Below are 25203 nucleotides of genomic sequence, written 5' to 3' on the forward strand. Positions count from 1 at the left end.
GGGAAGTAGTGCATGGACTTATTTTTGTGCAATGCCTCATAGGAGGAAAAAACCTTCACATTAGTTCTCCAAAAAAGAAAAAGTTATACTAAAAGAAATGTTATCCTAGCCAAACCAAAGTGTCATGCTAAAGGAAGAGGCGCCCATCTGTAGACAGCTGTGCTCCTAGTCAGGACAGACCCAGAATAGCTGTCACCTATAGAGGAGACTACGCTTTGGTGAAAATGTTGCAACTTTTTTCCTTCTTTAGTAGAATTAGTATTATTACAAGTTTTGATATTATTATTGTTACTAGTTTTGATGATACTTTGTACTTTTTGATGTTTCCCATGCTGTCTGTGCTATCCCTTCCACAGCATTAAGAAAACACTGACTACTAGGATCCATGTGCATCTGCGCTTACACAACCAACTCCCTTGTGAACACACAACTTCCTCCCTCCTGTTAGGTAACAGATCCCCCCTCGTCTGTCTCCTGATTGGCTCCTCAGTCACTGCCTGGCACTTCACCCGCCCATTCACAGCTATTGGCAAGGCATTGACTGTCATAGCCAAGGGCTCTCTCCTCCTCCTCCCTTCAGATTTCTATCTTGTTACTCCCAAGCACTGACACACTGTGTTCCTGAGCCGCTTCTGCTACTAACCAGCAATTATGTCCAAAAGTGAGATCATCCAAGGATTGTTGGACATTCCAGAAATGTTAAAGTCCCTCATGGACTACCCGCTCCCCCATCAGGGCACAGGTAATGCATAGCTAACTTTTTAATTTTTTACTTTTATACTTTTATCTGTATGTTTAGATGTTTTTGAGTGTGATGTCAAGACGTTTGCAAAGGATAAAGGATATCGTAGAGAAACGTACTGCTATGTTATGTATTAACGGTGTTAGATCTGGTAATTTAATAAAGCTTTGGCTGCCGGGGCATGATGGGAATTGTAGTTTTGCAACAGTTGAAGGGGAGCAGGTGTGACACCTGTGAGGTCTGAGTGGTCAGACCACGAGTAGTCTCTTTGCCTGAATGGAGCGTGTGCACTGTAACTTCTTTAGGGTGCGTTCACACATCTGCAGCGGATTTCATTTAAATAACTGAACACAGCATCAAATCTGCACCATCAAATCTGTTGCGGATCTTGTAGGTGTGAACGCACCCTTACAAAGTCTATATGACCGCCATAGATAGTACAACATACAATCGCTATCTCCGAGGTCCAACAAGTGGTTCTGGATATTTTGTATTTATTGTCAGTCATCTGTGGTCGTCTCACCCCCTGACTGGGGATATTATCACTACTAGTTCTCCATTAGATTGTCCCCGATTTCTCTTCCCATGAATCGGCTGAAACTTCTACCCCGAAACTTCTCTTTCTCATGTACGAATAGATTTTTTTGGTCAGACTTGGTTTATACAGAAAATGCGCAGAGTTTTATTGTTAGGCAGTCCTAGGTTTCCGCCTGCACCCCTGGTGACTTGTTACTTGCCGGGCATCTTTGAGTAAGTCCTTATAACTCTTTGAGATGCAAAGCAATATTCAGGAGGTGGGTGGCTTTCTTTTTCACCAGGTGAGGTGACCAAATCCAGTCACACACTGAATAGAGGGGTTGTAGAGGAGCACGGTGCAGCCAGGAGATATTTAAAGGGGGTGTTCATGTCTTCTGCTTCCTGGTCCTTCCACTCTTTCCTCCTCTCTGTATGCAAACATTGGCAAAATATTTTCAATTTTTACTCAAAATTTGCAAGCGTTATACTGCAGAAAATGACCATAAATGGTTTGATGAATGAAACTGGATGTGTCGTAGAATCTGTTGCTGCATGGAACTTTGATCAGGCGCTGCCACACTGGAGAGAATCTATGCCGGATCACCTGACATATGTGAACCCTCCCTTATACCCTGGACCCTTATGGTGAGTTTACACAGAGAGATTTATCTGACAGATCTTTGAAGCCAAAGCCAGGAACAGGCTATAAACAGAGAACAGGTCACAAAGGAAAGACTGGGATCTATCCTCTTTTAAATCCATTCCTGGCTTTGGCTTCAAAAAGCTGTCAGATAAATCTCTGTGTAAACACACCATTATATATGCCAGCTACAACATCCAATAACTTCTATTTCTCATACTAGACAATCCCTTTATATAGGGCAGCATATGGTGAGTGACGTATTCAATTTAAGGGTCCATTCACACCTACAGGATCTGTAGCAGACCAAACTAAATGACAGCATTAAATCTGCTGCAGATCCTGTATGTGTAAATGTACCTTAAAGGGGTTATCCAGCGCTACAAAAACATGGCCACTTTTCCCCCTACTGTTGTCTCCAGTTCAGGTGTGGTTTGCAATTAAGCTCCATTTACTTCAATGGAACTGAGTTTCAAAACCCCACCCAAACTGGAGACAACAGTAGGGGGAAAGTGGCCATGTTTTTGTAGCGCTGGATAACCCCTTTAAGGGCCATTATACATGGCCTGAGATGTGGATGTGAACGGCCACAAATATGCGACGATCAACAAGATCGGTACTTGCTTGCAGTGCCTTTTGTACAGCACGACTAATCGAATACCCGGGCTGCACAAACAATCGCTGGATTGTTCCTGCGGCCATATTAATTGCATTCTTTTCAATAACAATTTTACTGGCCTCTTAAAAGATCAAATCATTTTATAGGCCCTTTTATCACTAACAAGTGTTCATAGGAACGCTCAATCACCCATTAATTGGCCTGTGTAAAAAGGCCAGAGATCAGGTTTGATTTTTTGTGCAGCTGGTAAAATCATCGCTATCGGCCACTTATCTCTGTCTATAAATAGAGATGAGCGAACCTGGAGCATGCTCGAGTCGATCCGAACCCGAACTTTCAGCATTTAATTAGTGGTGGCTGCTGAAGTTGGATAAAGCCCTAAGGCTATGTGGAAATCATGGATATAGTTATTGGCTGTATCCATGTTTTCCAGACAACCTTAGACCTTTATCCAAGATCAGCAGCCCCCGCTAATCAAATACCGAACGTTCGGGTTCGGATGGACTCGAACCTGAACCTGGTTCGCTCATCTCTATCTATAAACAGGACATGAGACAGCGATCATTTGTGCAGCCTGACCGCTCGATTAGTCGTGCCTAGTCGTACCGGGTTCAGGTTCGAGTCCATCCGAACCCAAACGTTCGGCATTTGATTAGCTGTGGCTGCTGATCTTGGATAAAGCTCTAAGGTTGTCTGGAAAACATGGATACAGCCAATGACTATATCCATGATTTCCACATAGCCTTAGGGCTTTATCCAAGTTCAGCAGCCCCAGCTAGTCAAATGCCGAACGTTCGGGTTCAGACGGACTTGAGCATGCTCGAGTTTCGCTCATCACTAGTCATGCCGTCTCACCTATCGGCAATCGTTTGCGGCCATGCTCAGCTGCATATTGGGTTACGTAAAAGGACCCTAAGAACATGTTCACATGTGGAGTATGTACACATGGAGAAACTGCAGATTTCCTGCAGCTGATCTACATGTGTGAACGCACTTTAAGACCAGTGTGACAAGTGACAGCTGTCAGTTTAGGTCCTTATAAATGTGGTCGGGACTTGGGGCGATAATATGGATACAAAAATGTGTCGACATTCTACTCTTTTCAAACCATCCCACTCCTGAACCATTTAAAGGGTTATCCAGCGTTAGAAAAACATGGCTGCTTTCTTCCAGAGACAACACGGCTCTTGTCTCCAGTTTGGGTGCAGGTTCTGCAACTCAGTGCCATTGAAGTAAATGGAGCTTAACTGCAAACCACACCTGACCTGGAAACAAGAGTTGTGTTGTCTCTGGAAGAAAGCAGCCATGTTTTTCTAATGCTGGATAACCCCTTTAAGGTTTCCCCATATACATTAGGAAGGAGGTGGAAACCATGTCCCATGCAATGTTGCTGGCATTATTTGCAGCAGCCAGAAACTTACCTGCAGCTTTACTGCTTTTTTGCAGTAAAACTGGCAATTTGTAGTTGAGTGTGTATCGGTATAGGTGTATTTATGTAATGAAAAGTAACGTGACTATTTTATGATAAAGATGCCAGTAGGCACCTTGTAGACCTGGATGTGGACATTGCTGTATTGGCATACACAGATTCTATGGGAAAGGTGAACACTAGTCGGGTTTCAACAGCACAAAGCAATAAACCGGTATCAGTTAGAGCCCTGAAACCATAAAAAGGGTTGTATGAGGAGAACCTGGCACTGGCAGACACTGTTTGCAGTAACTAATAGGTGCCATCTTATAATCCTCTCCATGTGCCAAGTACTAACAATATTCAATGTTCCAGCCGGTTCTCTGATGCTGTTGATAAACACAGGGAGTGGGTGTAACCAGCGGCTTATCCAGGTCACCGGCACATCGTGACCATTGTTTCAGCTTGTGGCTGATCCACTTCCATATGATTGACCTACTTTAAGGAACACTGGCAGCTCTGCCAGGTATGAAATTGTAAAAGGCAGAGGGCGAGGTGTGCCGGGTAATGACAGGTAACGCAGCGCCAAGTGATGTGGCAATAATCATGGCTGTGTCTGAACAAATCTGAACAGGACTCTTAGCAGCTCTGTTCTCTTCTCGGATGAACAAATGGAGAACTGCTAACTTTGTACTGAGTCTAAACAATGGTAAAAATTCTAACAATGCAAAAAACTATTTGGAGCTAAAATATAAATATCTGCAAAAAACCTCTACAAACCAGAACTCCCCTGCCTGATGCCGGTCTGATGTTAACCTGTTGGTCCTGGTCCCTGGGTTGAAGCTCAGGATAGGCCCCTCCACCGATCACCCCTGCAGCATGTTATTGGCTTTACATGGCAGTAGCACACACAAGTGATTGTTACCAGGTTAATGGTTGACCACATGACTTTATTTTCTTTTTTTTTTTTACGGCAGTAAATTACAAGCTTGTTGGTTACAACCAGAATAAGCTTGATGGTTATGGTTACACTTACAATCACCCATTGTATTAGTCTTTTTTGATTGTTATCCATCATTTCGTAATGTCAGGCCTAGGTACTCAGACTCTCGTAGCTCTACCCCCGTCTTTCTGCAGGAGAAGGATTGAGTCTGTTTCCTACAGCAAGGAAAAAGACTGGGAGAGAAGCGCTTAGCTAAGCTCTTCTCTCAGCTTTTTTGCAGTTCAATGTTTCCAAATGTAGAATAATGCAATTGGGGAGAAGGAATCCTCTATTGGATTATCATGTCGGCAGTTCTGTGTTAGCAAAGACTTCAGAAGAGAAGGATTGGGCTGTATAGCTAGAGGTATAAGCAGTAGGAAGAGGGAGATTGTGATCCCGCTGTATAGAGCTCTGGTGACATCACATCTGGAATACTGTGTCCAGTTCTGGAGACCTCACATACAGAAATATAATGATAAATAGAAAGGGCTACAAAAATGGCAGAAGGTGTGAGGCATAAACCATATCAGGAAAGACTTAAGGATATGAATCTGTATAGTCTGGAGGAAAGAAGGGAAAAGGGCGGACATGATTGAGGCCTTTACATCAGGAGGGGAGTGTTTTTTGAAAAAAACTGAACAAGAACAAGAGGACACAGTGAGAGGTTATCTGGGGGAAAGATCAGAAGCAACGTAAGAAAATATTACTTTACTGAAAGAGTAGTATTTGCTTGGAACAAACTTCCAGTAGATGTGGTAGGTAAATCTACAATCTACATATATCTATCCTAAAGGTAATAAGTAGGGAAATACTAAAAAGGCAGACTAGATGGACCCAGTGGTCTTTTTCTGCCAACAGTTTTCTATATTTGTATATTTTCAGCAGCTTGACACTGACTGATAAAAACTATAGACAGGTCTCTATGACTTGTGCTAGAAGTGTTTACCTATTCTACTACGGCAGTGATGGCTAACCTTGACACTCCAGCTGTTGCAAAACTACAACTCCCATCATACCTGGGCAGCCAAAGCCATATCTTTGGTTGTTCAGACATGATGGGAATTGTAGTTTTGCAATAGCTGGAGTGTCAAGGTTAGCCATCACTGTACTGTGGTGTTATTGATACATAAGAACATCATTGTGACATCATCAGTGCTTTGGTGACATCAGTGCACCTAGGAACAATGCCTAAAGTAATAGTATTACTAACAGACTGTGCAATGTGCTTGTTACGTCATAGAATTATTTGCCCTACATTAGTAGAATGGTGACTGCTGCTGCATCCCTCAGATCCATGACTTATTATAAGACCTGAAAGCTAAACTGAACTGTTCACATTAGGTAATGAGACACGTAGCATCCCAAGGAGACAGATGCCATACTCGTGCATCCAGCACAGAAGGTGAATAGTCATCTGCATATCTATTCAGGCAGGGCAATCTCACAAACAAATTAAAGTACTAGCGAAGTGCTTTGCTAGGCTCAGCGGTCAGCCAGCTTCCTTTAAACTCCATGATGCTGTATGCTTCTCCTATCCGGCTGCTGAGAAAAGCTGAATCCAGTCCTGAGAAACTTCTCACAGTTTCCCAGGACTAGATTTAGCTTTTTACAGTCACCTGGAGAGGAGTGGCATAAAGTGGCTGAGTTAAAGGGACAGTGTCACTTTTTTTTTTATTTATTAACAAAATGTAATTATAAAAGATAAGTGGTTTAGTTATTTTTGTTTTTTTATTTACATCTGTCATCAGTGTTTTAAAACACTGTGATGCTTGCACAGGGGGCTGCCATATTGAACAGCATCTGTGTATGACGTCATTTCACGACACTTACACAGATGCTGTACGGCACACACATAACATTGAAGTGAACGGACGGAGTCCGTCCCGTTCACTTACATTGTGTTTCAGAAGCTGTGTACTGACATGCGCAGTACACAGCTGTGGGAGGGAGGGGGCGCCATGTTACAGAAGTCCACTACTTACAGAAAGTCCTGTGTGTGCGGCCGGCCGTCCTGAAGTGCAGGGGAGGGGGACATCAGTGCCGGTGATCGTTATGTGCAGCCAGACAGCGGGAGCAGGCAGAAGGGGAGAGTGATGGACGGGCTCCCCCTCACAGTGTAAGGAGTGCTGGAGCCTCTTATCATAGGTGCCCCCTGCCCCGGGTCCCTGCTGCTGCTCTGCCTAACCTAACCTGTGTGTCAGTAGCCGGGCAGAGAGTCTCCTTCCTCTCTGGAGCCGGCCTCCTCTTCTCACATGGATCAGCTTGGGGGATGGGAGAGACCGGCAGGGACGGGAGTGTTACTATGGAGCTCTGTGCAGCCTGGTAAGCAAAAGCTCCTGCCTGAGATCTGTGACCAGAGCTGCAGTGTTGTCTGTCAGGTCAGAAGGTGAAATAAACACACACACAGGTCCTGGTTGTATATAACCCCCTGTCCTGACTGTATATAACCCCCTGTCCTGGCTGTATATACCCCCCCTGTCCTGGCTGTATATAACCCCCTGTCCTGGCTGTATATACCCCCCCTGTCCTGGCTGTATATACCCCCCCCCCTGTCCTGGCTGTATATACCCCCCCCCCCCTGTCCTGGCTGTATGTACCCCTCCCCCCCCCTGTCCTGGCTGTATATACCCCCCCCCCCCCTGTCCTGGCTGTATGTACCCCCCCCCCCCCTGTCCTGGCTGTATGTACCCCCCCCCCCCCTGTCCTGGCTGTATGTACCCCCCCCCCCCCTGTCCTGGCTGTATGTACCCCCCCCCCCCTGTCCTGGCTGTATATACCCCCCCTTGTCCTGGCTGTATATACCCCCCCCCCTGTCCTGGTTGTATATACCCCCCCCCCTGTCCTGGTTGTATATACCCCCCCCCTGTCCTGGTTGTATATACCCCCCCCCTGTCCTGGTTGTATATACCCCCCTGTCCTGGTTGTATATAACCCCCTGTCCTGGCTGTATATACCCCCCCCCCCTGTCCTGGCTGTATATACCCCCCCCCCCCCCTGTCCTGGCTGTATATACCCCCCCCCCTGTCCTGGCTGTATATACTACCTCCCCCCTGTCCTGGCTGAATATACTACCTCCCCCCTGTCCTGGCTGTATATACTACCCCCCCCCCTGTCCTGGCTGTATATACTACCCCCCCCCCCCCCCCCGTCCTGGCTGTATATACTACCCCCCCCCTGTCCTGGCTGTATATACTACCACCCCCTGTCCTGGTTGTATATAACACCCCCTGTCCTGGCTGTATATAACCCCCCCTGTCCTGGCTGTATATAATAGCCTGTACATATATACACACACACACACACACACACACAGTATTTTCCGGCGTATGGTCGCCCCATACGGTGTGGGGCTCAAAAATTGCCCCATCCCCACTGTATGGGGCGACCACTATAAAAAAAAAAAAATAAATAAATTGACTCTCTTAGGGCCCGTTCTTTGCCTCCGGTACTGTTCCCGGCGCAGGCAGTGTGACGTACACTAGAGGCTCGGAGACGCTCAGCTGCCGGAAGAGCTTCGGGAGAATTAGAGAGGCACCGGAAGTTCCCGAAGCCTCTCATTCTTCCAAAGCTCTCCCGGCGGCTGAGCGTCTCGATGACGCTCGGCTGCCGGGGAGAGGTTCGACTATCTCAGTCTCCGGTGCAGGTAGTGTACGTCACACTGCCTGTGCCGGGAACGGGCCCTAGGTGAGTTAAATGTTTTGTTTTTCAATTTAGCTGCAGTTAACCCCTGCAGGGCTGCGGTCAGGCAGGGGTTAACATTTTCCGTCATATAAGGCGAACCCCTGACAATCTGCTTAAAAGTCAGGGGTCGTTTTATATGCCCTTATACGCCGGAAAATACGGTATACCTCTCCGACCTGTGTAATGTGTGACACGGCTGACACCAGAGAGCAATAGCCTGTACTCTCCTGTATGTGTGTGTGTATATATATATATATATATATATATATATATATATATATATATATATATATATATATCTACTACCTGTGTAATGTGTGACACTGCTGACACCAGAGAGCAATAGCCTATACTCTTGTGTGTGTGTATGTGTGTATGTGTGTATGTGTGTATGTGTGTATGTATGTATGTATGTATGTATGTATGTATGTATATATATATATATATATATATATATATATATATAGTGATACTTTGGTATAAGAGTAACTTGGATTAAGAGTAGAGTAATTAGCAGTAGATTAGTTAGTAGTGGACTAATAGTGACTTGGTGTAAGAGCATTGCTTTGGTGTAAGAGCTCCCTGTGCTGGGTGGGAGGGGGAATGGGGGAGGGGCAGGGTCTGCATAGCGGGGTCTACAGCCCTGTACTCTGACCCAGGAAGTCTCCCTCATCTTCCAAATCATAGCAGATCCACTTCAGGCTGGGGCCTACATCAGGGGACAGGACTGTGGGGGTAATCTCTCCATAGCTGTAACCCCTCTCTCCCCGGACAGAGAGTGCTGCTATACTGTACCCATATCTGTCCTGCTCATTCCTTCATGCTCCCTGCAGTCTCTGTCAGTCCTTGTGTTTTCCATCCTCTCCATTACTGTACAGTAACTTATAATATCACATATCCAGCTGCTGTTTCTGAATGTTTGTTTCATCTGTTTTACATGTTATTCAGAATAATAAATCACTATTTTTGGGGTGTCTGAATTGTCTGAATTTCTATGATTTCTTATGGGAAAATTTGCTTTGGTTTAATAGTGGATTTGGATTACAAGTGCCGTCCCGGAACGAATTATGCTCGTAATCCAAGGCACCACTGTGTATATATACATATATATCTTCCCTACCTGTGTAATGTGTGACACTGCTGACACCAGAGAGCAATACCCTGTACTCTCCTGTATTATGAGCAGTGAGAAGTGCGGGAGGTGAGTGTGGGCAGGCGAACTGTATTTGGTTCTGCAGCAGGTTGAGCAGAGGTGTATTATGAGGTTCTGCAGCAGCTGAGGCGTATTATGAAAAGCTAGGGACACACTTGTACTTCTGTGCAGACAACAACAAAATGGTGCTGCCCAGCAGTACACATATCACCTTCCCCCTCTTTGTTCTCCTGTGAAAAGAGGAGGGAGGTGATGATGTCACAGCAAATGAGCAGAGACTGACTCTTTTTTCAGCACAGCCGTATATCAGGTTACTTTTACCAGCAGTTTTCCTCCTGGAGCTCCCCCTGGTGGCCATCACTGGGAAATATGGAAAATTAGATATTTAATTTTTCATATTTCCTTATATGTAAAAAATAAAAAAAATGCACATATAAATTAGCAAAAAAATAACACATTCAATTTTAAGACTTTCATGTTTTTTTTTAACTTTGTGACACATTCCCTTTAAAGGGGTTATCCAGCGCTACAAAAACATGGCCACTTTTCCCCCTACTGTTGTCTCCAGTTAAGGTGTAGTTTGCAATTAAGATCCATTTACTTCAATGGAACTGAGTTTCAACACCACACCCAAACTGGAGACAACAGTAGGGGGAAAGTGGCCATGATTTTGTAGCGCTGGATAACCCCTTTAAAAGGCAGCTGGCTGACAAGCCGACTGCTGAGCCTAGCTAAGCACTTCGCTAGTACTTTAAATTAGCTCATCCCTACTTACAGGCCCTCACCAATAGGTTTTATCGTGATCTATGATCTATGAGATTCTCTTTTAGAGTACTACCCCCCATTTAGAATAGGACCCATATTCATTTCGGTGACGGAAGGATGGATGTAGTGTAGGTGTGACCTAGATCTTCTGAGTTCTTTTCTTAGATTTCCTTAAAATTACGAAAGCCTTAAAATTGTGATGCATAACATAAGAAGCCACTTTCTAATAGGATTTTCCATGAATAATAAATCAAGCCAGACAACAACAATAATCTTTCATTGAATAGGATCACATGGACTGATCACACATCCTCCTACACATCTACTCTTTGCTTGGAATGTTGGCCTGGGAAAAGGTCTGTACAAAAGCCGACTTCATTCCCTCCAGTCATGGGACAATGTCAAAGAAGGAGATTGATGTCCTCAGACCACAGACTGGGGGGAACAATTTTGGCTTATGCTACTGTTATGAATTTTCTGCATTTGTGTTATGAATCAGCATACAGACACGTGAGGTACCCAAGAGAAAAAAGTTTTGGTTTTGGTAAATCATATGACTGGGTGGGTTTGTGATGCGGCTATTTGTGCAGTTTTATAAGCCAAAGCAGAAGTGGATTCTGCAGGAAGGAGAAGTATAAATTATTCTTTGATATTTCCCATCCCCCATGTGGCTTTGGGTGAAAAAAAAAAGACAATGAAAAATGAAAACTCAAGCAGCTGTGTGAGAACCCCGCCCAGATCATCTCGTCTAGGCACATATTTCAGGACATTACTGTGCCCCAAAAAAGCTGCTTTGCAAGCTTTTGCCGTGGGCAAAGAAAGTCATAAAAAAACTTTTGATATGTCATAGAAACATGTCAAAAAGTTTTGATCAGTTTGGGTCTAAGAGCCCTATTACACGGGCCGAACAGCAGGAGCAAGCGAGTGCTGACTATTGTACCTCACCCGCTGCCGGCACTATAACACGTGGGTAAGTGCCGGGGGGTGTTATAGTGGCAGTGTGCTGCTGCCGCTCCTATTACACGGAGCGCCAACAGCAGGTTGTTGCTATCCTAGTCGTTTGTCATACTTATGCCATACTTATTAGCTGCTGTAGGAAATGTTGGTTTATTTTCAGTCTGACACAGTGCTCTCTGCTGACATCTCTGGCCGAGACAGGAACTGTGTCTCTGTTTTCTCTTAATCCCCATAGAAAACCTCTCCTGCACAGGACAGTTCCTATCTTGGCCAGAGATGTCAGCAGAGAGCACTGTGTCAGACTGAAAATAAAACATTTCCTGCATTACATACAGCAGCTGATAAGTATGGGAAGACTTGAGATTTTTTAATAGAAGTAAATTACAAATCTATATAACTTTCTGACACTAGTTGATTTGAAAGAAAAAGATTTTTGCTGAACAAACCCTTTAAGAGTTCAGACCGTACGGATTGCGAGAAAGAGCTTGGAAAAGACAGCTTTCCCGGGTCACGTGATGAGTCGGGCCCTTAATGTAAGTCTATGGACCCCGACTCTTTTCAATGACACAAAGTGAGGAGCGGACCATGCTGCAGCATGTCCTCTCCTGCTCGTTCTCACGATCGGTACGGGCCTGAACACTCAGACCTGGACTGATCAAAAATTCTGACATGTCCAAAGTTTTTTTATGATAAGAGGTACACTTTAAAAACAAAATAAAAAGAGTTTTAAGAAGGTTGAAAAACAGCCCAAAAACTTTGTGTGAGCATAATGGCCTAATGGCCTGAACCTAATCTGTGATATGACCAACTCCCAATGTGTACACAGAGGTGGATATAGCCCCGCCTGCCGCAATCCTCTGCTGATGCCGATGACCTGATTGACTTGAAGTAATTATTACCATGAATTGCATCACAGAATAGACTCCTAGATATGGAGATAACGACTGATTACAATACGACCTACATTTACTCAAACTCCAGTTCTGCGCTTTGCCTCACGCTCCCTGCACCCCCAGTCTCACTACATGGAGCGTCTTCCTGTGGGTATGAGATGTGTGATTGATCACTTGTGTATTGATGGCTGACAAACATCAAGCCCTTCTGCTGTCAGCCATGGAGGGAAATAAAATTCTGAGAATCTTTATGGTTCGGCTGTCATGTCTTCTATGTAACAGTGCCAGGCCTGTAGACCCGGCTGCCAGCAGAGCAATAACAGCCTGGCAGATGAGTGTACCTTGGCACGTCTTGTAATGAACCTTATATACATATATAATTCAGACAGTGGGTGAAGCTGTATAATAGTGGATATAGTGTATGTCACATCATATCCCATTGACTTGCCGGTGCTGGACTGTCCCATACACCATTTATAAGTACTGTCTACCTGGTTTTATTACTTTTCTTAGTGTGATACTGATGGGATTTGTGCCCCTTCTTCCGTCTTTGACCATTTGTTAGGGTATGTGCACACTTCGGAAAAAAGCAATGTAAAATCGGTTGCGGAATCCGCCGCTCCGCCCTTGTCATAGACTCCACTCTATGCATGGGCGGATTTCGTTGTTCGGACGACGGATTCCCCCTGTGCATAGAATGGAGTCTATGACATGGGCAGAGACGCGCGCCCGACGCAGTCCGCGATCGGCAGATTCCGCAACGGATTTTACATCGCTTTTCCGAAGAGTGCACATACCCTAAAGGGGACAGTTAGAATCTGAGGAAGGCGTCAGTCTGATGCCAAAATGCGTTGTTTGTTAGGTGTATTGCAGATAAATCGGGTCATCTTTCCCTGTCTTGTTTTGTTTCCTAGTAGTCCATATGTAAATCTCGGCACTCACCAAAGTCATGCTTCAATTTTTATTCAGCTTTTCATATCCTTTATAGACAATATAGATAGAGATAGGCAGGACGTGTTTTGGCAACTGCCTTTTTTAACTAGAAAAAGCCAGTTGCGTCCTGCCTATCTCTGAATAAAAATGGAAGCATGACTTTGGTGAGTGCCGAGATTTACTTATGGACTATGTAACTGGGATCTTGTTCCTTTCCTTGTTCACCACTATTTCTACTACGGAGCACTGTCCAACCTTCCTTTACTTTTTTTTCTAATGTGTATGAGGATCTTAACAGGATTATAAAAAAACATGGCTGCTTTCTTCCAAAAATAACCCATAGAAACATAGAAGAGAAGCTTTGGCTCTCCAGGCATGATGGGAATTGTAGTTTTGCAACAGCTGGAGGGCCTAAGATTCCCCATCCCTGCTTTATAGCATGGGGGCAGGTGGATCATTGTACAGTATGGGGGGAGGAGTTGTAGTTCTGCAACAGCTGGAGGTTGTGGGTCACACTGCTTTTATAGCATAATTCTCTATGGGCTTCAGCTGCCTATAAGGAATGCCAATAGTAATTGCAGCAACCCCCCCCCCACATGGGCCTGCTGGTCACATGACCTCCCAGTGAGGCGCACGTGCTGAGGCCCTGTGACAGCTCCTGGTGATAAACAAGGGGAAAGGACGTATCCAGCCGCGTCAGCCAATCAGAAGCAAGGAATGTATATACGCCCCCTTTGAAACCCGACGACTCGGACATTTGATTGGCAGGAGGGGAAAGGGTTGGGGCGGGGCTTGGAACGTGAGAGCCATTTCTGCTAAAAACGTGACTCTGCCTGTGACATCTCGTGACCGATTGTGTAAAAGGAGCGAAGCTGAGCCAATCGGCGAGCAGGGTATACATTATGCAGATTGAGCGCGGGCGCAGAGCCAATGAGCCGCACGTATAAGGATCGTGCTCTTATTGCGTCACTGCGCTGCGTACGATGATTGGTCGAGGATACGATGAGGGAGAACTCGCAAGCCACGCCCATAGTTTACGTCAGCGTCCAGGCGCTGCGGCCATTGGAGGACACCTATAGGGGACACAGGTAATTTGCCTACGGCACACGCGTTGACCAATCAGCGTGCGGGAGTCATGAATAATGAAGTAAACGTGGGGACGGCTTCTGTCCAGCACTTTCTGCGGTAGTTCTTGGCTCGTAACCCGCCCGCGATGTCTTCACCAGAGCCGTCAGGCGAGGCCTCCACCTCCCCGGTGCCCCCGGTCACGCTGCTCGGTGACTCCTTCCCGCTAGTGCTGAAGAAGCTGATCGAGAACCCTCCGAAGAACTTTCTGGATGGCGGAGACGTCGGTGAGGTGCAGTGCCCGGCCACGGCAGCCATAAGCCGTGTCCCCAGCTGATCGCCAGGCGATGGGATTACAGGATAAGCACCGGTCGCGAGCGCTCGTTCTCGGCCTGTCCTGTAAGAAGCGCTGCAGAGGCTGCGGTCCCCCCGCCGCCGTGCACATGCGTTAGTTAGATGCGTTAGTCATGCGTTTCTTCCTGCAGCTGGAGGAGGAAATAAAACAAACCAAAATAATGCAACATCCCCCCCCCCCCCCTGAGGCTGTCCTGCGGCTGCAGAACTACAACCCCGACTATGCTGGGAGTTATAGTCCTACAACCCCCGGAGAACCGCAGGCTGGACTGTGTGAATGGCGGTGTTATAGATGTCACGTGACTTGTTGCTGTGGTTTCACTGTGCAGCTTCTTATGTGGAGGGGTGTATACAGGGAACCTCCCTATATATACTGGTATATACTTTATATATTTATACTACTGCAGCCCCTTATGTGGAGGGGTGTATACAGGGAACCTCCCTATATATACTGGTATATACTTTATATATTATATATACTACTGCAGCCCCTTATGTGGAGGGGTGTATACAGGGAACCTCCCTATATATACTGGTATATACTTTATATATTATATATACTACTGCAGCCCCTTATGTGGAGGGGTGTATACAGGGAACCTCCCTATATATACTGGTATATACTTTATATATTATATATACTACTGCAGCCCCTTATGTGGAGGGGTGTATACAGGGAACCTCCCTATATATACTGGTATATACTTTATATATACCACTGCAGCCTCTTATATGGAGGTGTATACAGGGAACCGCCCTATATATACTGTACCTCCTGTATATATGTATATACCACTGCAGCCCCATATAGAGGTGTGCATACAGGGGACCTCTATATATATATATATATATATATATATATATATATATATATATATATATATATATATATATATATATAATCTCAGCCCCTTATGTATAGGCATGTATACAGGGAACCTCCTTTTATATATACTGGTATATATTTTATATATGATATATACCACTGCAGCCCCATATGTGGAGCTGTGTATACAGGGGACCTCCCTATATATACTGGTATGTACTGTATATGTGTATATACCACTGCAGCCCCTAATGTGGAGGTGTGTATACAGGGGACCTCCCTATATATACTGTACCTCCTGTATATACGTATATACCACTGCAGCCCCATATGAGGAGGTGTGTATAAAGTGCTCCTCCCTATATATACTGTACCTCCTGTATATATGATGTATACAGCACTGCAGCCCCATATGTATAGGCATGTATACAGGGGACCTCCCTATATATACTGTATGTAAGATGTATACACCACTGCAGCCCCATATGTGGAGGTGTGTATACAGTGCACCTCCCCCTACATATATCTGTATCTCCTGTATGTGTGATATACCATGTGGTATATACACCACTGCAGCACATCTTTAGGGTATGTTCCCTTTAGGCTTCAGCTTGCACCTCTATTGTCTATACTGTGAGGTATCCATACACTGACAGTAATGTTAGTGTGGGGCCCATATACATGGATGCTCTATTCAGCTCTGCTGGGTGGGTGTACATGGAGTGAATTCTTACCCATTAACTAGAGAGGATTTGCATCAGAGCCATTAAAGTCAATAGGTAGGAAAATCCACAGGCTGGCAGCGGCTTATTCTCCTGTCTTTTTTGGCTCACACACAGTCCATAGTGATGTAGCTCTGATCTGTCACCTACTAGTGATCTATACACAATGGTGAGCCGGGCCCGGTGGTGTGAGAGTCCTAGGTAACTATTAACCTGGGATATGACTGCAGTAATCCTGGCTTATAACTGGCCTCATCCTGTGCTAGTCATCCCCGTCACTGGTTTGGTGACCTCAGGCTATAGGCCGTGAATGATCACTTTCCTGTTCACACTTGTGGGCCTTTTAAAGCGTAACTGTCATTTCAGGGTCATTTTTCTGAAAACATTAAATATCAACAGTACAAGCGATTTTAGGAAACTCTGTAATAGGTTTTATGTACTAAAAGAGTTTCCTTCTGTACTGTAAAAGCAATCTCCCAGCCTCCCCCCTCACATCAAATGAAGCAGGATTTCTGTCTCCATTATGTGGCTATGGAGAGGGGAGGGGCTGTTAGGAGTGACTGAGCACGGAGCAGTCCTGCACAGCACAACACCCTGCAATCTTCTCAGTAAGTTCATAGATAAGCACTGACCTTTCTGACACCTGAATTTAGCGTTTTAGGGGCCCAGAGAGTCTACAAACAGCTGACCTTCATGTCACCTCTTCTGCTCCCTCATCTCCCTCGGCCCCTCCCCCCTTCATAGGCTTACAATGGAGAGAGCAGAACCCGTCTTCACTGACTTCTCTGTAATGAAGACGTGTTTGCCTGATAATGCACAGATAAGAAGTCAGGGGGGGAGGCTGGGAGATTGCTTCTTGAGTACAGAAGGAGGCTTTTTTGGCTGATGAAACCTATTACAGAGTTTCTTAAAATCGCTTATACTACTAATTTCTGCAATAAAAAAAAAACATGACAGTTACGCTTTAAGTTTCCAGCAGGCCTGACACCATAGAGCGGTGATTGATCACATTGTACATGACAGAGGCCGCGGCGCTCTGCGGGATGATAGATCCACGTGGCCACTTGCTGTGGGGTCTGTGGAGAGTTCTGATAGCACTGGTGCTGGATGCCATGCACATGCCATATGGTGCCCATACACAGGCCATAGCTGGCAGCTGTCTCTCCTGATCTCTGCTGAGCGTGCATGTGTTTAGGGAGGTTAGTGGTCAGACTCCTCTGGCAGCAGCTTATCTTTCTAAGAACAACCCAACCTTTATCTATCTTGACTTAATCTATTGGGATCCCCCATGCACATTCGACAGTCAGCCAGTCTCCCTAGTCTTGATGCATTTCAAAAACTTTTTTCCAATGTTTTTTTTTTTTTTTTTTTTTTTTTTAATCCAGTTCTCCCATTCATGTCAATAAGAGCTGAGTTGCAGTAACCCAGAACGGCCACTACACCATGTATGGCGCTGTCCACTATGTGTGTATATAACAACAACCTGTCTGGGACAGGGATATCGGTTCTGTACAGCGATGAATATGTTGTTGCCGCTATATAAACAGCAAGAATAAATAATAATTTTTTTTATTTTTATTTTTTTACAGAAAAAGACAAGACAAAATTGGACAAAGATGACAGCCTCGATGGGAACCTGCTGGCTGTGTCGGCTGCGCTCATGCCCCCTATCTGGGATAAGACCATTCCATATGACGGAGAATCTTTCCATCTGGAGTACATGGACCTGGATGAGTTTCTGCTGGAGAATGGGATCCCATCCAGCCCGGCACAGCTCGCTCAGGCCATTCAGAATCCACTAATGCCGGTGTCCGAGCTGGAGGATGAGGATGAGGAGACTGCTTCTACTTCCTCTGCATCTCCAGTATCGCCATCTGTGCTGTTACAGAAGACTGAAGGTGCGGCTCCTATAGTATCTCCTATGACATAGATTGTATTGATCTGTAAGGTACATGGGATTATCTGGTGGTAGCTTAGACTTCAGCCCTGGGCTCAAAGCTTTGTTACTGATTTGAACAGGAAAAAAAACAATTGAATTTCCCAGAGACCCTTGGGATATATTGTCAGTAAGCTATAAGTAAGGGAATACGGTGTATGCTGTACTGACGTATCTGCCTCATGTTGTTGCTCTGTAGAACCTTCTATAACTTTAAAGGAAGAGTCTGAGCCTCCAAGTCCCATTGATCCAGAGAAAGTAGAAGTGGAAGTGAACTTCAATCCGGACCCTACAGATCTGGTGCTCTCCAGCGTGCCAGGCGGGGAACTTTTCAATCCAAGGAAACACAAATTTGCAGATGAAGAGTTAAAGCCGCAGCCTATGATTAAGAAAGCCAAGAAAATCTACGTCCCGGAGGATCTGAAGGTTTGTGAGACTCCTTGTACGGATGTATATAATGTTTAGTCGTGATTACATTACATAATAGATTTAGGGGGCCTTCACACCTACCGGATCCATAGCGGATCTTACTTCTGCGGATTCGAAGCGAGAACCGCTGCGGATCCGGTACCATTCACCCTTATGATAGCACATATTCGCAACGGGATTAACATCCCGCTGCGAATATGTGCTTTAACCCCCCCGCTGTCTGCAGCCCCGCCGCCGCTTGCATTTTCTCCTTTAAGAATTTGGTTGGTTATATAGCCCGCTTTAAAAAAAAAAGTTTTCGGGGTAAAAATGAGCCAGTAGCCTCAGTAGATATTAGCAGCATGTAGTCTGTTCCCACAGCTCAGTATGGACGTTGTATAAAACGTGTCCCTCCATAATCTTCCAGCCATATTGTATAGCTATAACTCTCCAGCTTCATCTCCACATAAACATTCATCATTTTTCCACAACAGGATGAAAAATACTGGAACAGACGGCGGAAGAATAACGTGGCAGCTAAGCGCTCTCGAGATGCCCGACGCCTCAAAGAGAACCAGATCACCGTCCGAGCAGCTTTCCTAGAAAAAGAGAACACCGCCCTGCGCACAGAAGTGGCCGAGCTGCGGAAGGAACTGGGCAAATGCAAGAACAAAATATCCAAATATGAAAGCCAATATGGACAGTTGTAAGCATCCTCCTCATAGACGTTACCACTACATAGTAATATGACCAGCTGGTCGCTCATTCCCCATCTACTAACCGCTATGTAACTAGTGAGTGTCAGGTAACACCCAGAGACTGATGCTTCTAGAGCATTGTAGAAGATGAAGATTTTTATTTTTGTGACTAAATACATGCTAAACATTATATAGAGCAATCTTCCTGGTAGTGATGGTGGATGGGAGACTTAGGGACTGTTAACTATTTCAGGTATGGAACTCGTCATTAGATGTTCTGTATCCATATTTTGCATAATGCAAGAATTTTTTTTTTATAGTTCCTTATGAACTTTTGGCACCTAAAATAAATCACATCAGACTTGTTTGCAGATGTTGGCCAAAGTGAGCAGAACTCCTCCTGTTTATATGTGTGTGTGTGTGATATATATATATATATATATATTATATATAATATTTTCCACACTGGTATCTTTAGGTGTTAGAGAGTCAGGAGAGCTAAATCCTTGAATTTCATGGTAAATGACACTGCTGGGTTTACGTATACCAGGCCCCGTCTCTGGTGGGAATGAATGTGTATGTCATATGCCACAAGCTGGACCTTTGGACTGTCTGGCAGGGATTTGCAGGGTGAAAAAAAAAATGCATTTTTTTTTTATCTGGCTCCCGCATACCGGATGGCAAATATGCCAGAGATATGTAAAGGAGGCCTTAGGCACATACATTTAAGTTTGATACTGTAGGGCACAGTAAATATCCAGAATCGTTTTAAGTGCTACTCGGGTATTTTTAAAATTTTTTTTTTTTTTTTTTTTTTTTTCCCATATACTGTAAATAAGTGATTCTTCATTGGACAGCTAAACCACGCACAACACAAAAGCTGAAAGGAGACTCAGGAGACTTGTTATCCCCTATCCATAGTATAGGTGATAATAAGCTGATCGCTGGGGGAAACCATCACCTTCAATAAATAGAGTTCCTACTGTGACCTTGCTCTATTCACTCCCTGTGTCTCCTGAAGGCATCTAAGCGATGAACAAGATGTGACTACCCCTTTTAACTGGGCACAGACCTGCTCAGCACATTGGAAGACTGGATCCTACTGTATGTTTGGTGTGAATGATCTATATATAACTGTTACTGTAGTAAGTGTGAGACTGCATGTATAGATTTTTTTTTCCCCTTTACATTTTATTTTGCTAGATATTTGGAGCAAATTCTAAAATCTACCAATGAGCCGTGTACAGTATACAGAACCTATGAGCTGTGTACAGTATACAGAACCTATGAGCTGTGTACAGTATACAGAACCTATGCGCTGTGTACAGTATACAGAACCTATGCGCTGTGTACAGTATACAGAACCTATGCGCTGTGTACAGTATACAGAACCTATGAGCTGTGTACAGTATACAGAACCTATGCGCTGTGTACAGTATACAGAACCTATGCGCTGTGTACAGTATACAGAACCTATGCGCTGTGTACAGTATACAGAACCTATGAGCTGTGTTCAGTATACAGAACCTATGCGCTGTGTACAGTATACAGAACCTATGCGCTGTGTACAGTATACAGAACCTATGCGCTGTGTACAGTATACAGAACCTATGAGCTGTGTACAGTATAGGGTAGTGCTCCACAATATAACATTTCTAAGTAAACCTTGACTAACCACGCTATGTTGTGGGGATTTGTGTGACCATTAACACTAGACCTCCTCCATTATACCCTCACTAAACTGTAAATAGAAAATTTAAAAAAAAAAAATGGATTTCTATTATATTTTTCTATGTTTTCATTGTGGGCAAATAAATCTGACTACTTTTCAATGTTTTCCTATGAGTGTTCATTGCACAGACCTCCCCCTCTCATCCCCTTATAGGATTATTGACTGCTTGATGTTGTCGGTGACTTCTCTGTTTCTCACGCTCTTCTCCTTTTTATTTAAAGTGACTTCAGTGATTCAGAGTGATTCTTCTTTCAATACAATATATTTTTTTTTTCCTCAAAAACAACTTTTTTATTTTTAAATTGATTCCCAGACTGGATCCCGGTGGATTTTTACACTGGAGCACGTGAATATTTCTACAAGCCTAAAACTGCTTCTAAGGACTCTAAAGGCGTTCTCCTGATGAAAAGATTACTTTTTTTTTCAAAGGGTTAAAAATATTCATTTTTGGATCTTTCTGGGAAAGTTTTTATTTTTTTTTATACAGTTGAAAAAAAGATGGGTTGAACTGACAGATTTCTGAGCGGCGGACTGCACCATTTTTATTGTGTTTTTTTTTTTTTAATTTTTATGCTGGACAGGTTTGTTTTAGTAGATGCAATGCTACTTGTAATGCATTAAAGCTGTCCATACACCTAAGATTATTATTGGCCAAAATGAGGCCGATCTGTTGGGCTGATTGTATGAGCGGTCACACAGCTATGTGACTGGCTGATCTAGATCAAGCAAAGTGGCGAATGATCAGCTGCAATCGGTTGTACACATATAACTGCAGACTAGGGTGGCTGAAAAATTCCAACATGGCAGATCACTGTTTTGGGAGGCAGTAGTCTACTGTCAGCCATTGTGAACTATCTTCTATAATTTTATACTATAGATTAGCACTCGTATATCTGTGTATGGCCGGCTTTAAAGGAGTTACCCCAAGTTTGCAAGTTATCCTTTATACATAGGATAGGAGATAACTTGATCATGGGGAGATGACATTCATTCATGACTTGGGGTCTCCATCCCAGTGATCAGCCGGCTATCCCCTGTCCTGTGGACAGGAAATGTCTTATAACCTAGGATAACCCCTTTACCGTACAGTAGTAAGGAGGAAATTTGTATATTAGAGATTGATAGGGGGCTAAAGCCGCCTTACTGACATGGATTTGCTTTTATTGGTAACAGGTTTTATTTTTTTCTATAATGTTCCTACCTACTTGTTGAGTGCTATACGTAAGGCTGTGTTCACACAGTGCACTATTATTATAGTACTGCAGTGTGTGTGTGTGAACACGGCCTAGTAACTGATAGGGGTGATGGTGATCAGATATCTGTCTGCCATGGGTGACACCACTAGGTTTTATTCATGATCACCACTAATAATGAATCCTTTTCCACTGGAGGAGAAAGAACAGTGTGGATGAAGAAATAGCAGTACAGGGTAGGGGGCATATTCAGACAGCCATTGTATGGTTCCATTACTGGCCTTTATATGGTGCTGATAGTTTGGGTCATAAAACCCACGGATGCTAAAATGCACGTAGCAGTACGGCCATCTGAATGCGGCCTGATGCCAGCTGCAGCCATAGGCTTTAATAACGGAGAGCCTATAACATGATAAAAGCAAAGTGAAGGCATTTTCTAGTACTGTATAATGGAAATTATTATTTTCCTATAACCTTGTAAGAGGCAAAGTCTAGTGAACTAGTTTAGTTTGCCTGTTGTTTGACCATGCACCGTGTTAAAGGGATCTTTATGAGGTAGGTGTAACATAGCAGAGCTCATGTAATGTAACATCTTTAACCATAGCCCCTGATCATGGATGGGCGCAGGGACGCTGCATGCATAACAAACAGTGTGCTGGATACGTCAAACAGAACAGTATGTGCATCACAGCCATTTGACTAGAAAGTATGGCCCAAGCGTGTGGAGTGAGTTCTAGGTGGGACTAAAACTTGTCCAAAGCAACTGATCAGCATTTATCCAGGCTTAGAAAAACATGGCTACTTCCATAAACGGCACCTCTCCTGTCCTCAGTTTGGATGTGGTATTACAGCAAAGTTCCATTGAAGCAGAGGACAAGGGTGGTGCTGTTTTTTTTCTTCTGATCCTGGATAACCCCTTTAAAATGCTCTAGGAAACTGAAAACTGTAACCAGATTGCTAATAACCATGATACATGACGTCCTATATAGTATAAGAACACTGTTCCCATACATCAGGCTTTTCAGCTGTTGCAAAGTGCTAATTCTAATACAGTGTATTCCGACCTATGGCTCTCTGCCAGTCCATCAGAGCATGATGGGAGTTGTAGTTTTGCCACAGGTTAGGAATGAGCGCTTCATGTACTCTGTTGCTTCACTATCCAATTATGTAAGAACAACCTGACAATCCCTTTTATGACAACCTATGTAAATGCTTTGTTACTGCATTGCTGAAATGTATGTGGTTTATATTCAGATATCTTCTATACAAAAGAAAAAAATGTACTGTATGAGATATAATGTACAGAATGACTTGGTCCTGCATATCCACATTTATTAATGGAGGACAAATGCTTACCTGGGCATCTACCTATGTGTATATAAACTTTGTAAATCTGTTTTCATATATGGCTTCCTTTGTGTTTGATTTATTAAACCGGTCAGGTAAGTTGCGGCTGTATCTTTGTCATCTTTCGCTGCTGTTTCCTATGACGCTCACAATGACATTGGCCTTTCCTATACAGTACAGTTCCATAATGTTTCCAGCCGGCCTTCTTTCCATCAGAAATCTTTTCAGTGATAACATTACAATACCATTCCCAAAATATGGGCCACCTATCCCAGGCAGAAGAGGGTGCCATGTTCATTTGTGATGGTGTGAATGGCACCACCAGATTACATTGACTGGTTGTCAGAGTGCAATGAGGCGATCCATACTTTATATTTATTATTTATATTACATACTTTTTTGTTTTTTTTTTTCAAAAATTACCATGCAAGGGGGTGTGGATGGGACATAATAAAGAATTTATACTTACCCATCCTGTTTCCCCACAGCGCCATATTAACTTTCCCAGACCCTGTCTACATTCTCCAGCTCCCTCTCCTGTAGCGTCACAACCCAGCTGATGCATTGCCCGCTCAGTGACTGACTGACTGGCTGAGCGAGTGACCAATGCATCACATCTTTGATACATGAGTTCCAGCTGGGGATGCATGCTACAGGGGCACGGGGACTGTTACGTATACATCATTTATTATGTCCCCCCACTGCCTGAACTGTAGTTTTTCATTTCATTGGACTTCTCCTTTAATGCCAAGCAGGACACCACTTGGGATTTTCACACATTTCGGCTGCATTCACACATTCAATTACGTACAAATTTAGGGCCTGTTGATTTAAGTTGGGCTATTCAAACTATCACTATATTTATGGGTCCGTAATCCGTGCTGCAAAAAAAAAAAAAAGCACAAGTCCTAGTGTGGACCCAGATTTGCAGCACGGATCAAGATCTTCTATGTAGTGGTTGTTGGCCGTTGTTTCATAATGATGGCTGTTAATGGTCATGAAACTGCCATCATTTTATCTCAAATGAAGTTGCGGGAACATAGCCTTAAACAGGTACCATGCACTCATTTATACTTGTAAGGCTGGGTTCACACTACATTTTTCACTACTTAACGTACCCAAAAATAGGGTTGACTAAGTTTTTCTCTCCGTTAAAAGTAACCAAATAAAAACGGATACGTTAAACGGCTAGGAAAAACATAGTGTGAACCCAGCCTAATATAATTACATCTGTAACGGGGAGCTATGTGTGAACTGTCAAGTGTCTTCCCATGGAATTCAATGCAATTCAGTGGGAAAAAAAATTATTTTTTAAATTATTTTTTTTTTGCGCCTGTGAATGTAGTCTAAAACAAAAGACGAGGACTTCGCCTCCCAAATCACCCACATCCCTCAGCCGTAGTCCAGCTACTGCAGGGTGAAGTATCACAGGCGGAAACTTTCACTGCAGTCAACACTGCCACCTGCTGGCTGTATGTGTTTTATAATCTAGTGTTTAAGAAGCTTATGTGGTTGAGTCCTTCTTGTCCTCCCAGCACTCTGTACTATTGTGTAGTGTGTATAACCTTATTTATTCTCTGTATCATCAAGCCTTTGTAGTGTTTTGATGCAGACAACTCACGTGGCCTAAGAG

General features: G+C 44.0%; 1 protein-coding gene across 4 annotated transcripts; it reads left to right on the forward strand.

The window, feature by feature from the left end:
* The first annotated feature begins 569 nt into the window (after positions 1-569).
* TEF (TEF transcription factor, PAR bZIP family member) lies at positions 570-23627 on the forward strand. Of its 4 annotated transcripts, none has more exons than XM_069967216.1 (5): positions 572-742; positions 17846-18154; positions 18392-18618; positions 19095-19306; positions 21252-23627. In XM_069967216.1, the coding sequence occupies exons 1-5, from the start codon at positions 652-654 to the stop codon at positions 21271-21273; spliced, it is 861 nt and encodes a 286-aa protein (XP_069823317.1). In that variant the 5' UTR covers positions 572-651; the 3' UTR covers positions 21274-23627. The 4 variants fall into 4 exon arrangements, with proteins under 4 accessions (XP_069823318.1, XP_069823317.1, XP_069823316.1 ...); XM_069967213.1 differs by lacking the exon at positions 572-742 and adding an exon at positions 14435-14641; XM_069967217.1 differs by lacking the exon at positions 21252-23627 and having other exon boundaries at positions 570-742; positions 19095-19310.
* The last annotated feature ends 1576 nt before the right edge of the window (positions 23628-25203 follow it).

The sequence above is a fragment of the Dendropsophus ebraccatus genome, chromosome 4, assembly GCF_027789765.1.
Source record: "Dendropsophus ebraccatus isolate aDenEbr1 chromosome 4, aDenEbr1.pat, whole genome shotgun sequence".
NCBI classification, from domain to species: Eukaryota; Metazoa; Chordata; class Amphibia; order Anura; family Hylidae; genus Dendropsophus; species Dendropsophus ebraccatus.